Raw genomic sequence first — 18318 nt, forward strand, 5'->3', positions numbered from 1 at the left:
GCTGTCTTTCCCCCACTCCCTTCAACTGCAGCAGCCAAGGATGCTGAACCTTAATGTTGAAAAATATTACCTGAGGGCACAGGAGACCTGAGTCAGAGGAAAACAAAATAGTTAGGTGGATTAAGTGAGGTGAGCTCATGAAATTTCTTCATAAACAGAAATGACAGGCTAGCTTGGGAAAATAAAATTTTCCTAAGCGTTCCTGACAGCAGAAACTGATCAATAGGAGCAAATGTGTAGTGAACCAGACAATGACAGAAAACCAAATAAGGCTGTCCTCTGGACTCAGCAAAACAAACCAAGTAAGGGAAAACACACAGGCCATACCAAGGAAAGAGCCATGCTCATGTATGCAAAGTGCCACCCCAGCTACTTGCAGAGGAGCCTGAGTGCATGAGGAGAGCCAGAGACACTGACTTCAGCTGGTCCTGACAGAAAGCACGGGCTTTACTTACATGGCACAAGGGTCCTCATTCCTCATGTTCTACCTGTGAGACCCCTTCTAATAAAACTACAAATTCAGACTACAGCAATCAAAACACTATTACTGTTCAACATTAAACATTTTCTGAATTACCTTTGTGCTGGCTGCCTACACACACGTGGATGATTTCACATATTTTTTTTTTTAGGAAGCACAGAAGCTTCCTGCTATTTCTGCACAATATTCTTACTAGAATCCAGCCACTCTATTTCCTTATTTTTTCTCTTATTTCCTCTATTTTTTCATCACTGGCTTCTGTTTTGTCAAGGTTATTAACCAAGAAGATGGATGTCAGGGTTCACACATGTTTTTGAGGTTCCCCAAGACAGCCCAAAATCTTGATTGAAACAGTAATCCTACATGATGTTCTCTCAATAATCCATAACCAGCTTGACCATTCGACAAGCCACAACAAATCCAAACTTAACTCAAAGTACAAATTGACTTTTCCAGATTACCATTCATTTTAATTAGTACTAATAACAGTATAAATTCATATTTGGAATGGTTCATGTTACTCTCTAGAGCCTACAGAGAACTACCAAAGTAGAAACTTTAATGTCTTGCAAATCAGTGTGTTAAGAAAAGCCAATGCATTATTAGTGTCCTGCTCAAAGTCCTTGGATCCCAATACCTTAAAAGCTTGCTTGATATCCAAAATTTACAAATGAATACTGATTAAAACAAGAAGATACAAACCAAATTACTTAACATAGACTGACCAACAAAATATCTGAGTACTCTAAAAATGTTATGGACCATTTCTCCCCTTGAAAAGGCAGTTCAAGTACAGCAAGATTAACCATACCTCCACCTCACAAAGTTCAAACACCCCTCTATCTCAGTATTTTTAAACCTTTAAAAAAAAAAAAAAAAGATCATCATAACAAGAGTTAGTAGCTCCAAGTCGGCCAAAGAGGGATTCCCAGGCAAAAGCTTTATGAAAGAAATCTGTAGGGCTGCTGACAGAAGTTCCCATGCAAATCAAGATGCAGAGACAGTGTGCCATGCCTTGCCAATTCCTCTGTGTGCTGTTTTCTACAGCCCAAAAAAAGGAGCTACAGTACAGACAGGGTTCTGAAAGAGCTTGGAGTAGGAATGCAGAAAAGTCATTCAATGTTACTTCTCTCATCCTTGTGAGTTGTAAGCATTAATTTATGCCAGTGACCTAGGGTCAGGATTTCACACTGAATGGTTTACCCTGTCTTACACAGGAAATCTGCAACAAAGCTAGAACTAAACCTGGAGATGCAGATTTTGCCTTTCCTTTCTCAGTCATAGCTCCAACCTTCCTTGAAAGAGGGGGGAAAATATGCATCTGTTTAATTCTGAATATGGGTGTGAATCTTACAGTTTTCAGGTATGTATTTGTTTATCTGATGACTTCAAAGTTTTCCATTAATGAAGAAATTCAGTTTCTGCTCAACAGACCTTAGACTGCAACTGTAGGTCATCTCAATAGATAAAGAGTGTTATTTTGCTGAGGAAATAATTAGCTTCATTTTTATAAATTGTTTTCTGCCAAATGACTATAGAGATACATTTTAAACAATAAAATAATAATTTTTTTTAGATCAAGCTACAGCTCCTAGGTTAATCAGTCTCCTACAGGAAGTCTTCCTCTCTGCATAAACAGAACCTTTTTATTGAAATGGAGGGGACATGACCTGTAAATGTTCTTTCATCTATGTGGCACAATAGCTCAACTTCCTCCTTAAAAAAACCCCAAAAATCAAGCCTCCAAGAAAAGAGGATTATTTTTCTCTCCCTTTTCCTTCATCATGATCTTTCTTACACCTTGCCGTAGGCTATCCTGTCATTTTCAGATTTTTGATTCCCTGATGAAACAGAGTATAATCTTTCTCACAGATGCTGCTGAAAGCACCAGGGAGCCAGCTTTGTGCCTATCTATCCATGGGGTGCATTTAAATTCTGCGCACACAGGTGTGTTTCAGAATGAACAGTAATAACTTTTTCCTTGTACTCCAACAAACAGCTGCCTCCGAGATCATGACTGTGCCATAAAGTTAAATCCCTCATTCTACCACAGGCAATGAATCAACCAAGAGTTTAGAAATGTGATTGAAGAGTTACAACTGAGTTAGTGCAAAACCTTGCATGCTAAAATGGTACGGTTATGCCCAAATGCTGTGTGGAGGCTTGGCTCTACATGCCTTGTCAAGCATGAGTCAACATTGGCACTTTAACATTTGTCTTAAAGCAACAACCAGGCTGGGTTCAGGTGCCCTGAAGACAAGCACAGCCTATGCCTTGATTTTCCAACATGAGTGTGAGCTCTGACATGAAGTAAAAAACACCAATCTAGTAAGAACTGTTGTGAATACACAGGGAAAAAACTCACTGAAAATTGGTGCAGCACCAATCAAATGCATAGATTTAAAGGTGCAATAAAAGAGAACACACTCCTTTTGAAAGGTTAGTGACTACCTTCTTTCCTGCTTTAGGTGCTGTCTGGTTATTTATATACAGCACACCCACAGAAATAGCTACACCTCTTTTGTCAGATTAATTTTTTCAGATAAATTAAGTGTAATCCAGTCTTACCTGGCAAGTCCATATCGAAGTGATAATGAATCCATCATCTCTGAAGACATTGAAGATTTCAATGATGCCCCGTGAATAACCAAACACGGAGATACTGGCATCTGACACTGCCAAGTTAAATGTGAGGTAGTCGGTGGGCTGCAGAAGATGTCTTTGTTTATACAGGACAAAAATCACAATGCTGTTTCCAAACCAAGACATCCAACCTGGAAAAAAAATTAAATCCATGGAACTTGATGATCTTTAAAAAGCAAATAAAGAAAGAAGCTGCTGAGTGTGTAAATGTATGACATATCTTCTAAAATTCCTTTTTGTTTCACTGCAAGTATATTAAACCAGATTATCCACTAGAAAACTATGCATGAAACCTTTTTGAGCAGCTGGGTGCATTTCAGAAGTAGGAGCACGTAAATAAGTGCAGCAATAAAACAGAACAAAGACAAAGAGCTGCTGCTACACCTACTGAGGATGCACCATTTAAGGGTCTAAAGTGGATTTTTTCCCTGAAGTTTTTTTTCCTTAAGTGGATAGATGAAACTCTTAAGTGTTACACCTGGGAAAATAGGAAGGAAGAAAGACTGGTAGAGTGGAGCAGAGACTACAAACAATCTGCCAAAATCTGCAGCTGTTTAAGTTCCTCATGTACGATAATGGATACAGAAAGTTCACACATGTAGCCAGAGGGCTGCTTTATCAGTTCTCCTTAGAAAAGTGCAGCTAATACAACTAGGTTTCTTCTCTTAGAACAATTTAGGATCTCCTTGCAGTAAAGTCTGTCCCAGATGGGAATATTTTTCAGTAATACACATGATAATCTATATGAATAGAATATTTGGAATAGAACTTCAAAGTCTCTTTTATTTAATTTTACAGAAAGTTGCATTCTCTCTTACTCTCCAGGAACAGAGACGCCAGACTTGTATGTGTCTAAGTATGTGAGCAAAATACAAGGGAGATAACTGTAAAGCTGGTTAAAGTCAGACACTTACTCTGCTGGAGAAACCTAGAGTTTCCAAATGTCCACAACTATTGCTCTGCCCATCAGTGCAAGGCCCTGGTGGCTTGCATCTCACTTTTTGAAATTACATAGATGTATATAGATGAATGACTTTTAACAGAAAGTATATAGGTAAGTGTCAGGTTCAGTGTTGAAAATGTGGCTTAGCCAGTTAAGGTGGTGGAGGGCTGAGCAGCAGGCCAGGCAGTACCTGGCTCCCCACTGGCTCCTGCTTCTATCTCACAAACCAGCTCTGCCACTTCTGACATTGGTGGCCTCGCTTCATCTTGGCAAGGCAGAGCAAGACATGACCTCTTTTGAGCGTCTGCTGCCTATGACAGGATGAGGAATGCAACACCTGGTGGCTTATGCCAGGTTATAATATTCCCAGGAGAGGGAGAAAAGAGCTGACCCACAGCCCTCTGCCCAGGCACAAACAGCAGATATCCCAGAATAAGGCTGCTGTATATTGACCCAGCAAGAGATGAACAAACACAATAAAGAGATATCTGACATGATGGCTCTGCACAGCACCTCTGGATATTCAAAGGAATCTGTGCTATGAAAGATGGTTGATAGGTTTAATGTTGTAGCAAGAGGGCAGCTGCCTTCCTTCAGGAAGCGCCACTTCAATGTCAAGAATCCAGCACTTCACTGCCAGGCTGCTGGGGCTAGGAAAAGAGGGAAGGAAATTGCCTCCCCATCTCCAGACCATGAGGGAGTCTCAGGAGCTGAAATGCCAAAAAGAGCAAGGCACTTGTTCTGTAAAGAAAGAGACTGGGCAGATACAGGTCCCTCCCGGTGAGGTGCTCTGGGCACTTTGGAGTGGGAGGGAGGTGGTTGATGGGACAGCCTCTCTATGGCTCTATGAACTGCTTCTTCTGCAGAGCAATTTACTTTTAATAGTTTCTCTTTGCTGCATTGCCAAGCTTCTCCCGCTCTACCTTTTTTAGTGAGTGCACATGTAAAGAGTATTTGAACTGGAAAAAGCTGAAATGTCAGCCCATGGTATTACCAGAAATAATCACTGGTGAGATGATACACTGAGATACACACATCCATTCTATGTATACCTTGTTACAAGATCAGCAATAATAAATATATCTTGTTCTGGCCACTAGGTGACAATGTTTCTTAATCAAGTCTTGTTTTGAACAACTGCAAGCACCTTAACTCAAGGATTTTGTGAATTTTATTTGAATCTAGGTATTATAAATAGGCAGAGCAGGGCACTGGAGGAGGAAGGCTTTGGGAATGAATGAGAATAGCCTGAAATGCAAATATGGGAGTTGTGTTGTCTGTGTATGTTGGTTCTACCCTCTGCAAGGTTAGACAGTTATCAAGGCAGTAGGTATGAAATATTTTTCCCTGTCCATATGAAGACATAGTGCTAAAATGGCAGATAAAGTAAAATTGCAGCTCCTTTGTAAATAGCAAAACTTTACCAGTGCATTGCAATGGACAGGAGGGCTACCCTCACAGTGTCAGACACCTGCCCTTCCTGGGAATATACACAGCAAATTCCCCCTAGCCTGGAGGGTAAGGAAGTTTTCAGCTAAAGTGTCTTAAGGAAGAACTTGAGCAAAACATCACATCAAACAACACTGCACATTTTAGAGCAATGAGAGGTGAGACAGAGGACTTGTGACAATTTTTGGGAACTACATTCACAAACCGAGGTTGGAGATGGGGGATGCATTGAGGGAGATAAGATTACAGAGTGAGTATGATTTCTGCAGGTAGGCACAGTCCTTTTAGGCAAAGCAGTGGAGAACCTGCACTGGCATATCCAGTCCCTAAAATGGTCTGTCTGGGTAGTAGACCATATTAATTTGCATTAAAAAAATAAAGAAAAATAAAAAGAAAGAGAAGAAAATAAATTCTTAGTTAACAATGCAATAACAAAATCAGTGGTCACATAAAAGTGCTGTCAGCAAGAGCAGTGAGTATGGGACATTGGATCTCTGTGCCATCAGATACATGTGCTAATCTGGGTTGCTGCCTGTATTTTTACTGACTGACTTAAAAAACCTGAAAGAGACCACCCCAAAACAGAAAATCACCCCAAGCAAAAGAATGGCTCAAACCAAACAACCCTTCTCCCTTCCTCTCCCAAGCTCTGACAGCATAACAGGGAAGAAGGTTGAAAATTCAAGGCAAGAAGAGCAACAGCACTGACACTCTCAGTGAAGGCAGAGATCTCCTCAATTGCATTTCAGGTGGTGTGTGCCTCAGGGGACATCAGAGGTAGATCAAGAGTCCAGAAAGAAACCTCTGAACTTTGAAGTGCCTCTATGCTACCACGTGTCATCTCAGTAAAACAGAAGATCGAAAAATAAGCAACTGAGGGAACTTGTTCCATCTTTGGCAAGCTGTCACTAATATAATATTCACTCATAAGAGTATGCAGAAAAAAACCCCAAATCAACCCCAAAATCCAAACCCAGCATACTAAGGCAATCCTGGTGAAAAAAGACAGATTTCAACTGAAGTCAAAATGTGTCGAGAGAGAAAAAAATATAGCAGCTAGGTAGAAACTGAGCACTGCCATCCAACATAAGGTTCAGAGAGGGATCACCACATCTTTTCCAGAAAGCACAGTCTGACTTGAGTTGCTCATCAGAGAGATGCTAGATCTTCTGATGTGGCAAAATACACAGATAATACACAAATACTTCAGTAGTTTTGCAAACATTGCGAGGTAGGAGGAATAGGATGGACAGCAGTATTAAAAATGTTGTATTGCCCCCATATAATTCAGTAGTAATCCCTCTCCTGGAATAACACTCTCTAAGAGAGCATTTTAATCCATAGATGTCAAAAGCACTCCACAAGGGAGTCTGGTGCTGTTATCCATGATTTCTTATGGAGGAACAGAAGAGCTGCCAAGCAAGCTGGTGAAAGTAAGCTTGCTTGGCAGCCCTTCAGCTATTCACAAACTCCTGAGTCAGCGTGGTGCCCAGCAGCCCATGCAAAGAAAGCACCAGAAAAGTAGCCAGAAAGAGTGACTAAGGAGACTGAAAATCTTTCTGCTGAAAGCAACTGAGAACACTGAGATTGTTTAACTCTAAGAATATCAAAATAGTATAATGTAATTTAAAATATATTTCTGCAAATCACTCCATCCCGTGCATTCAGACATGCCCTATTTTTTCCTCATGTACCTGAGATGGTCATTGAACAAGCAATAAGCACTGGAGGCTGCATGCAGTTTCATTGTTAACATTGTTTCTGAAGACCTAAATTTGGCACAAGTGAATTGATAGCTCAGAGCTAGTCATCCACATTTCCAGTAGATTAGTTCACCTGTGCCCAGCCAAAATAGGTTATTATGCTTTCTACTTAGACTTGCTCTTATTAGACGTTGCGCAGCCTTTACTTGTAAAACCTGGCATGACTGAAATAGAAGAATGGGTGTTACAACTCAGCCATTTGCAGTTTAAAATGAATATGAAGCCTTAAGCAGAAGAACCCCAGAAGTGAGAGCAAAAGGTGAGGCTCAGTGTCACAAGACAAACTAAGCTCTTTCCTCAGCAAATAACCTTCCTCTAGGACAGAAATTGGATTGAGCATCTAAATGCAGAGCAGGCATGAATGAAATCAGTTACACAACTACACATACACAAGCATAAATGCCTATCAGAAGCTTGCTGTAAAAGATTTTCTGCCCAGAAAACTTTAATTAAAACAGTGATAAAATCCAGAGAATTTGCAAAGCTGTCATTAACTATTGCAACTGTGAAGTGACCCTACTGTTTTCAGTCTTCGCTGCCAATTATACACACACAATATCCTGTCCAGGGCATATTGCCAGTTCTGGCAGGAAGGAAAAGAGTCATCTTGTTTTAGACTTGACAAAGCATGGACAGATTATTTGTTCAATAAATGCAATCATTTTGGGGATGAATGTTCTGTGAATAGCTTGTTTTCTTTCCCACCTTCTCAGATTTATCTGTCAAACAAAATCCCAAAATAACACTCATTCTGTCACTTGTCAAGTAACAGTTTACTATTACCATTTGGAAGTGTGTGCCTTTTAAAGCATGTTTGGATCTTGTGGTCTGTTCTGATGGGATTGGTAATGCACTCAGCATGCCTTTCTGATGGAAGCACTCACAAAAAGTCAGAATTTGCCCTCTAATTAATACTCTCTCCTATTGACATAATAGGCCATATTACTCTAACAGGCCCAGTTAGGAGTGAAATGAGGGGAAGCAAACAGAGAACAAATTATGCATAAATGCAGAAAAAAACCCAACTTTAGAATTCCAGTTAATAATTATGAAGCAAAAAAAGCTTTATATTTTTTCCCCATGTCTAGAAACCAGCAGCAGTAGGCAGTGCTTTTAAATTGTACCTCATAATTTAAAATGTACAAGGATTTTCCACAATAGTGCCCCACTTATGGCATAGGAAAAAAGGGGTCAGATGTAATCCCAGCAGAAGGAGAAGCTTTCACCTGTCTGTTGGAGACAGTTCTGAGCTCATTGAAGGGAAGGATGGGAGCAGACTGCTGCCTGCAGAAAGAGAATGCTGCCCCAGGTGACCTAGTGCAGGGCAACACAGCGTTTGCTATCACTTGCAGATAGTCCCTCTAAGAGTGGATCACTGCTGTTAAATGGGCATTGCACCTTCCCCCACTTTGTTGACCACAGCATTAACAAGGAGAACGATGGAACAGCGGCTTGGGTATCAAGAAGCAGTGCAGTGGTCTCAATGTCCATCAGCATTTGCAAAATGCAACACATGCTTCCTGCTAGTTTGCTTGTGATGTAAGTGTGTGTGACACCACTGCACTCAGGCTTCCATGCAGGGTGCTGGGGAGCCCTCACCTGGATCCAAAACTTCCTGGCTGCTGTACCACCTACAACACATGCATCAGTGTCCTGTCTGTCACAAATGACAGCTGTGCTACCTGTTACCTGTGAGAATATCCAGGAGGGGACATACAGAAGGCTTATCTCAGCAAAAGGTGTTAGACCATGGCTCTTGGATATTCATGAGCTCTGTCAAGATGAGTGACTCCGGGAAGACTTGGCCAAATATAGTTAGGTTTTTAGGACTTTATCCTGTGAAGGTGAGGAGTTTCAGAGGAAACCCATCTTCTGGATAAATGCTACTACCAATCACACACATCTCCTTGGTTTTGGAAAAGTACATCAGAATTTGCAACAAGCTGCACTGCCATACTTAAATTCAAAAGAGACGAAAATACGTAGTAACTACAGAAGAGTTATCACTGAAGCCATTTTTCCAAGGCATCAAAAACCCAAGAGTATCAAATAGGAACATCTTTGGGGCTTTGTGTAAGGAAGTATCTGTAGACTCCTGCCAATATACTGTCTCACCAGAGCCCTAAAGCACCAGAGGTACAGGAAGCTAGCACATGGACTGGCCTTTTTTCTCTGCTGCCAGAAGGGCAAGAGGGTGTCTGTATGACAGAGAACTTTCTCTGCCACATCACAGCTCCCTGGATAGAATGAGTTATTGGTGTACATAAAACTAATAACTATAAATTGCTGTGGCTAGCGCTTGCAGAACTGTGACAGTAGACCTTTGAGGAGAAAAGAAATTAGGCCTTTCCAGATTAATGTATAACTAACAGATTTTTTCAAAAGTTACCATTTCCAAAAGGTATACCTACATCCATCAATTTTAACCAGATCTACACTACACTTAACTTGGAGTAGGGCTTCTGCTGGTGGTACATACTCTGCAAGAAAAGGAACTTACATTTTGAATCTTGAGGTAAGTTTCAAGAACAGCAGCTATGACATGCAAGCACTTGGAAACTTGGCTGAGGGATCTGAAGAAATCAAACCCCAGTAGCCTAAAGGCTCAGGCACCTAGATATTTGCTAGAAGATGTGAGATCACTACCAGGAAGCAGTGGAGGAGAACATCTCTGCTGACTGATTGATGGAAGAAGTTTGAACTACCAGTGTGATGAAGAGGCAATACTGGGAGGGATCAGTAGAGTTGATAGAGTGTAAATATGAATGTGAATAGTGATGGCAGGACCCTGCTTGGATGCTGTATTCAGTCCTGGCTATAAGGCTGCTGAGATGACAGGGGAAAAGATCTTATGAGAGGAGATAAATAAATATAATTACACCCTGCCCCCCTGTCAACCAACCAACAAAATAAAATTCCCTCTATTGCTTAATATAGGAATACAGAGGTAGACTTCAAGGTATGATTGCTCCTTCAGGATCATAGATTGGCCATAGGATGTCATTTGCAAGCAAACATTTATTTCAAATAAAAGGAATGACCAAAAATTGTATAAAGTTGTTGTGATTACTTTAGCTGAGAATCTAGGTGAAGGCTCCTATCCAACAGAGAAACAAAATCAGGAACATGCTTTCAGTTGGAAAAGTGATAACAACACAAAAAAACCACCCCCCATGTCTGTTATATGGGGGAGCATAATAGCTGTGTAAATGAGATTATACATTGCCTCTGTAGGGGACTGGCCTTGCTGACCTAAGATGTTCTTTCTAGTCCTAAGTGCAACTGCTTAATTCTTTAGCTGATGGTGCAGACATTTCCCAGCCATTCACGACGGGATACACAGATGTGAACAGAGTGGGGATAAACTGGAATACCTCTGATTTACCTTACAACCACTCTCCTAAGATAGAAGCCATATATATTTCTACTAAAATCTCTGTTTTTGTTCTAAGCACAACTTTCCTTAATTTCTAGATATAAAAATAAGAAAGTCTCATGTAAACATATTAAAATACTTAGCATTTAACATTTTAACTTCCACAAGCCTTTGTCAAATGTAAGCAGAGGGCTAATAAGTGAATAGAAATATGTAATAAGTTAAGAATAACAAAAAATCAGTTAGGCAAATAATTTAAAAACAGAAACATTTTTCTATATGCTGTTTAGAAGAACAGATTAAATAAAAGTTAAATTTTCTTCTATTTTTCTGTGAGGTCCTATAGTTGAATTTTTTTATTTTCTAGCATGCTTGCACTCTTTGAAATTTCATAAAATTTCCTTGTGTTTGGCAGTAAGTCTGCCCAAAATAGATAACATTTAAACAAACAAACCAAAATTACAGTGGTATCAGAGTGCATTTATACTGAGTACCATTTTCAAATCCCTGTTATACATTTACAATAGCTGTCCTCCAGCAGAACTAAAAGAAATACTTGGTATTGTGACTGCTAACACAGGATAAGGTTCTAGTAGTTAGACCTTTCTTAGATCCTATTTGAAGAAGTCAATTTCTATACGCATCCAGCATTTAAAGCAAGAACGATACAAACAAATAAAGTTAAGAACCACAAAACATTTTGTGTTTCTCCAGAAGATATTTGTAGGATGCCAACTGACTGTCAACAGTCACAACTCTGAAAATCAGAGAACATTTATTCAGTGCTACTAATACACAAGAAAACATGGAATTATCATGTACTTCTGATAAGGTCCTTCTTTTATCTTCCCACATATTAAGCTTAATGAACATTGGTTGAAAGTTTACAGGCTTGAATATATATTTTTCCTCAAGATTTCTCCATTGATTATAAATCTCTTTTCAACAAAAGCAAAATGTACTTCTCTGATCTTACAATTGCTGAAAAAAAAAATAGTTACATTTTCTACCATCCTGTTCCTTTAGGGATAAAACCCAAATGAATCACTTTGAATTTGATAGCAACATCTATTTAAGTTTCCTTTCACACCCAAGCCAAATACCTACCTAAAGCCAACAGGTAGAAACCTATGATAGTCTCTCCTTGCTCTGTTACAGCTGCCTCTCTGGTCAGAAAACTGATGTTGTTGTTCCTCCAGGGTGCCTGTGCAGAGAACTGGACAGACATTTTCAGTGGAGTTTCTGATGCAGAAATCACCCTTCCCCAGAATGACCTGATGAATAAAATGGTTCCAGCCTTTTCCTCAGTTTCTGCTCGCTGTATTCAAGGGAGCTCTCAATAAGACTAATGATCTAAAGAAGGAAATCTCAAGGGACAGGAGCTTTGCAGCCTTCTGACCTATTCTTCTTCACTAATCCTATCTATTAATACAGCCTGTGAACCTGTGGCCAGCAAAAGACAGAAGACTTCCTTGTATCCTCATTACTGCTATGTGCAAAAATCTCTAATGAAGAGTGGGTATCTGACAAAAGAGACAACTTCCTCTAAAATAAGGTGACACCACATAACCTACAGGCTCACAGGCACACCCACACCATACTGATATGTTGCTTACATAGCTGTACTTTCATCTTTTTTTCTTCACTGAAGACAAGTGCAATTTCAGTTCAAATGAAATTCAGGAAAAATCTCACACAAATTAGAAAAATGGCACAGTGAAAAAAAAAAAACAACAGGGAGGTGTCACCACCTGAGAATGTGACTTTAACATAGCAGAAAAGATAATCTATTCATTTACTTTACCAGTTGTTAATTTAAAAAGAAAGGAAAGTAATTTCCAGTACAGGTTGAAAAAAAATGTAAGTACTTTGGATCATATTTTTAGACTGCTAAGGACCTTCCAATCTTGGAATAAGCTCCAAGTATGATGTGGGATTTTTCCCATACTGTTGAAAAATGAGATCTTGTTGAAGTGCATGGGATTTGAGTCAGCTAGGGATACTTTTAGTCTTTTCTGAGGTATCAATGATTGCAGTTTAGAGATGGTCTCTCTTAACAATCCGATTGTAGTCATAACTAAAAAACTTGAGTCTAAATTAATTCATCTGGAGTGGTTAAGCGGTTAAGTATCCTTTCTGATGATTGTTTTCCCCTCACCCCCGTCTTCACACACTGGGAGTGATTAATACCTTGATCGGCTTGCAGTTTTCTCCTTCCTCCTTCTGGTGGCACCCTCCAGTGAAGAACGAAGGCTTTGCAAACTGCTCTGGTTTGTTCGGTGGGTCTGCAGGTGACCGTGCTTCCAAACGAGAGAAAGGCTCCCTCTGCAGATTACAGGAGCCTAGTTTCATGTCTCTCAGTGCCTTAGTGGTGACCAATTTAGTGGCTTCACAGAGATTATCCCCGAGTGCCTTCACTATCTTCACAAAGTGCTTTGAAAGGATTAGAGCAGCATATGCTATGGGCAGTTGTAGAAAAGGACAAGAAAACTAAAATGCCGTGGTAGTACAGACGAATAGCATAGACTGTGATACAGCTGTGACTGTGAGAAGGCATGTGAAAAATGGACTTGAATATTTCTGCTACAGGCAAACCTCTCCACCAGCTGCACCAGAAGAGCCTCTTCCTCCTCAGTCCACACCTTCTTGTGGGCTCCCCTCACTGATGGAGCGAGGGGATGGGAGGCAACAATCCGTTCCAAATTCCTCACAAGACAATGCATTAACCTCTTGTGTTGGCCCAGGCCAATCTTGGTAGAAAAACCTCGCTGGCACAGCTCACAGATCCACTCGCCCCTTGGAACCACACGCACCTTCCCTTTGCATCGTGAGACGTGACAAACAATACTGCCGTACTTAAGATTTTGTTTACCACATTTAGAGCACTTAAAGATGACCCTTTTCTGCTCATGGGTCCTCTCAAGATGGTGAATCAACGCCAGCATCCAAGTAAACTGTGTAGCACAGCATGAACGAGATGGATTTTTGTCAGGGATGGACACAACAGAAGTCCTGACCTGTGTTCCACCCTCACTGGTCCCGGGAAGAGCCCCAGGTGTTTTAGGCTCTTCTCTGCCTCTGGCTACACACTGAGAATCATCCCAAGCCAGCCCAAATGGCAAGGTCTCATATGGCTCAGGGAGCTGTGGCAAACCCTCCCAAACAACTCCCAGATGGACCACAACCACATGAGTAAATGCGGAGTTTACAAACTCCAAACGTACCAGGACTGAAACCCTCTTCCTTGGACACAGAGGGTAAAGATAGAACTTTGGCACCTCTGACCCTCAAATCCAAGTCTGAGTGGCTGTCAATATAAATTGCAAAGCCTTTGATTGCACCATCGCAATGATGGGAAAAATAACAACAAGTCACAGTCCAAGCGAGGGTAGTAAAAGTCAGCAGCTGGCTCCTTCCCAAACTGCCAGCTGTGTCCAACTCAAGCCCGCGGACAAGGCCCTGGGCAACTGCGAAATAACCGTGCCAATAATTTTGTTTCAGCAAGATCCTGAGACTACCGCTGGGTGGCGAGTCCAAGCGATAAGGAAGGCGATTTTTGCCTCTCTCACACCGGGGCAGAAGCCGACTCTGTTACCACAAAGGGTGTCCGGCCACGAGGGCCGCGAGGAGGCGCGACTTCCGCAGCTCTGCCCAGTTAGTCACGGTGCCCTCATTTCTTTAAGAGAGCCATAGCTACTCCCGCCCTAAAAGGACGCTGAAGCACCCCTTTCCTGCAGGCTGGGTCCGCACAAGGGACACAGGCAATGCGAACGCGCCTCGGGACACAGCGGCCCCTCCCTCCCTGCTGTGCTGCCGCAGGCTCAGCCGTGCCGGCCCGCGGGGCCCGGCCCCTCAGGGACAGCGGGCCCCGCACCCACCTGTGCGGGACAGAGCTGCGGCGGCTCCGGCCCGGACCAAGCCGGGGAAAGGGCGCACAGCTCTGGGGGCACAGCAGCGAGCCCTGGCTGGGAGCAGCCACACAGCATCTCAATCCTGCCGAAACCTGTGCTCGCCCGCAGAGCTTCGGGGCGACCGCAGAGCCGGCCCCGCCGAGCTCAGCCCCTGCCGCCCTGAAATCAGCACTCGGGGCTGCACCTGAGGGCTCCGGGCAGCTGCTGCCGCACGGTGAATGAGCGAGGAAACCCCCTGGAACCACTGATGTCTCAGGACACCTGACTGAAGGGAGTGATGAAATGACCGGAACAGGACACAAAAGGGCAATAAAGCCCATTTTTCCGAACGTTCCAAACCAACCAGTGGTCTCTGCGGCAGCAGGCAAAGCCAATTTAGAGCAGACATAATCCAGCAGAATCTTCTACTTGGGCTGCTAAAATGTGCGACAGCCTTTGAATCCTCCCTATTTGCTTCTCAAAGTGCTTTCAAAGTGCCGTATACACCAGCACAAAAAGGCAAATAAATATCCCAGCAGCACGGACTGGCCTGACATACTCAGTCGGGTTATGTTACAATCCACTATACTGTTTCCAATACAGAAAAACCCTTAAAATTAAAATTTGCGTGTGACAGAAAACATATGATGAATGTTCCAAATAAGCACCTGTTTTCCCTGAGGAGTGCAGAGATTTGGGCAGTTGCCAAAGGAGTGATCATGTCAGAAAGCTGGTGTAAGTTCTCACAGCATTAATTTTTCACAACGTCTGTTCTACATGGGTTAAAGGAAAGGATCATAAAAGGAGGAGACAAAAGGAAAACTTTTCATAAGGGTTGGGTTAAAATAAACCATTAACAGATAGAAAATTGGTTGTGTGGAATGAAAATACAGTTTTGCCTCTGTAAGGTATAAAATTTTCTGAAATTTTACAGAAATATAGTTGAGGGATTTCAAGGCAAATCCAATGGCATATTAGTTGGAACATGTCTGTGTAGATTCTTTTTGATAAATTATTTTAATTTTTACTTCACATTTTTAATGAGAATATTCATTACAAAATGAAAAAACTGTCACTATCCAATAAGGCATCACTTACTCTTGCAATGAATAGTCACACAATGATGAGTTATGCCTATGGATTTTGTCAAGGTAGCCAAAAAAATGCATTTTATATCAGCGACAGAAGACCTTTCCAAATTCAGATCACATAGTTTTTCCCTGGTTCCAATAAAACACAGTTGTTGAAAGTATTTGCACATATTTTTTTCTAACACGCATCAAATGAAAAGGAAAAAAAATCTTGAGATCGGGTAAGTAATGCTTAAAACTTGTTGATGGACAAATGGGAATGACTGTGCCTGCTGCAAGCCATTTGGAATTGTTTACCTGTAAGAACCAGATCTGAATCTGCTCTTTTGTTGCCAATGTTCAATTTTGTAGAACAAAATCACATCTGAAATATTTAAACTGAAGAGTGATCATGATGTGAGACATGCTTGACCACTTATATTTCAAAACACGCCTGTTTAACCCTGGATGTTAGCTCTTGCTGTGACATTTTAGCATGAAAACAATTGCACTCTATGCATTCTCTAGTAAAATGTCTAAACCACATTTTTTTTGCCTGTGTTGGGTTATTTGCCAAACTCAGTTAAGAAAATGGTTACAGCACATAATGAATAGATTGTAAAATCCATACTTCTGCCATGATTTTTATGGACTTTAGTCTGTTCAGTTTCATACATTATTCTTGCTCTCATCAATCCTGAATGCTAATTTTTCTCTGGGCGGTTGTGTTCTATAGCTTGTGACAGATTTGAAAACTACCTGACAGAAGAAAAATGCTTGGTCAGTGCTAATTACTGCAATATACAGTTTGAAATGACCTATTTCTCAAGGAACACTCTTTAGATTGATGATAACAAAAAGACAGGCTACCTTGCTTCTTCAGATATATGCTACTTTCATGTTGAAAGATGATTGAAGAGAATGAAAAATACTTTGTGCAAATTAGGTGGCTGAAGCTTTGTATTACTTAAACTCCCTGCTCTGAGCTGAACTTACACTGAATAGCTTAGGTGATGGTAAAGGAAATGAAATCTTTTTGGGCAGCTGAATCAGTTTCTAAGAGGTTTCAAGTGAAGTGTGGGAAGTCCTGCTTCTGAGGCAATAGAGAGTTTCCTAATAAGAGGTGGGGCCACTCTTGGCAACCACTGATGAGTGGCTAAAAGGCAGGAGCCTCTCTGTGGCACAAAGAAATACAAGATTTGAGCTCTCTTATTTCTAATCTGTCTTCATAAGTTGCACTGAGTTTTGTTTTTTTTTTTTTTTTTTTTTTTTAATTAAAAGAATGTTACTGTAGCTCCTGCTACAGTAAAACTTGGCTTTTTGGCATTAAAAGCCTTCCAGTCATCCTTGGTGAGCTCATTAGAGTAGCAGGTTTAAACAAACCCACTTCAAAAGAGCAGCTGGCTGGTGTTCTGTCACTGGGGGGCTTTTACTCTCTGTGTTGCAGCAGTGCTTCGCCACTCCAGTTCGGAGGGGAGCTCAGTGAGAGCATCAATTTTCCCCAAATATGGGTTTGGATCATATACCTGCAATTTAAAAATGGTACATGTTTTGAGACATGAAAACTTTTCCTTAATTTCCTAGGTGTTGGTTCAAAAAGACAGAATGTATCAGGGTTTTCCTGCTTACCAAGCTCTGGAATTCACTAACAGGGGCAGGTGCACTGAATGATCTGTGACTGACTCATGTGAAAAAATCACTCTGCAGAAAAGGCAGAACAAAACCTGCACCATTTCATGTATCAGCAGGACTTTAATGTCAGGAGAAACTTAAAGCTGCATTCTAGGAACTAAGCAAGCTATTGCAAATTCAGCAAATTAGGGAATCAGACAGGGGAAGAAACAGAGAAGCATAAAGCCTTTCAAATGTATTTCATTTATGACAAAAGAAAATAAATAACACAAACACGGGAAAAAGTCTCAATAGCTATTCAATACAATGCATATTATTCTCCCTGGTGTTATACTTACCTTTCCACTCTTTCTCTTGAGTCTTCAGGCAGTTGCCTTCTTTTTTTTTTTTTTTTTTTCTGAAAGGAACACGATAGCAGTGCCCAAGCAGCATGATGTTGAAATTGCTGATTTCTTCCTTCTCTTTCTAAAGTCTGCTTGGGACTTCTTTTGGTACATTTTCCTTCTTACTTTACAATTTATTCTTTTTATTTGGTCTGCAACTCCATGTTGTGTCTGAATGACCTGTATAAAAAACATCTTACAGCTGTTGTATACTTCCTTTCTCTGTATACCTCTGCTACCTATAAACCAGTTTTACCTGTGTCAAAGGCTTACATTTAAATGTTTGCTGCTGAGCTATCCATAGCTCTTAACTGACACTCCCGTGCCCTCTTCTCTTATATCCTCTTCATGTCTGCACTCCTCTCCCCTGCATCTTGGGTTGCCACAGGCAGCCCTTAATCACCAAAAAAGGCCAGGGCTTTTTTCTTTTACACTGCAATATTAACAGGATGGAATAAATATTTCTCTTTACACAAAATAATTACTAACTATTCTTGTCTATATCCCATTATCAAATCAGGAAATAGTCACCTGCTATTTAAAATAAACTGTCACAGCTAAGCCAGCTAAAATGGAGTTGCAGGCAGGCTGAGGCAATCTGAGGCAAAGCAAGCCTGACATGCCTTAATACTGCAGTGTTATTGCATAGCCTGTGGTATATCACTAGCAATAGCAATAATGTATTTGT

The 18318-nt window shown here is 41.0% G+C and overlaps 1 protein-coding gene across 1 annotated transcript in view; it reads right to left on the bottom strand.

Moving 5' to 3' along the window:
- LOC132325783 (opsin-5-like) overlaps positions 1–11883 on the bottom strand; it is a 28086-nt gene extending 16203 nt beyond the window's left edge. Inside the window, exons 1-2 of the mRNA XM_059843347.1 lie at positions 11763–11883; positions 3050–3255 (exon numbers count right to left, since the gene is read on the bottom strand). Coding sequence (XP_059699330.1) covers positions 3050–3255; positions 11763–11883 — 327 coding nt within the window. The remainder of the gene's footprint in view (positions 1–3049; positions 3256–11762) is intronic.
- Between the last annotated feature and the right edge of the window lie 6435 nt (positions 11884–18318).

The sequence above is a fragment of the Haemorhous mexicanus genome, chromosome 3 (assembly GCF_027477595.1).
Source record: "Haemorhous mexicanus isolate bHaeMex1 chromosome 3, bHaeMex1.pri, whole genome shotgun sequence".
Taxonomy (NCBI): domain Eukaryota; kingdom Metazoa; phylum Chordata; class Aves; order Passeriformes; family Fringillidae; genus Haemorhous; species Haemorhous mexicanus.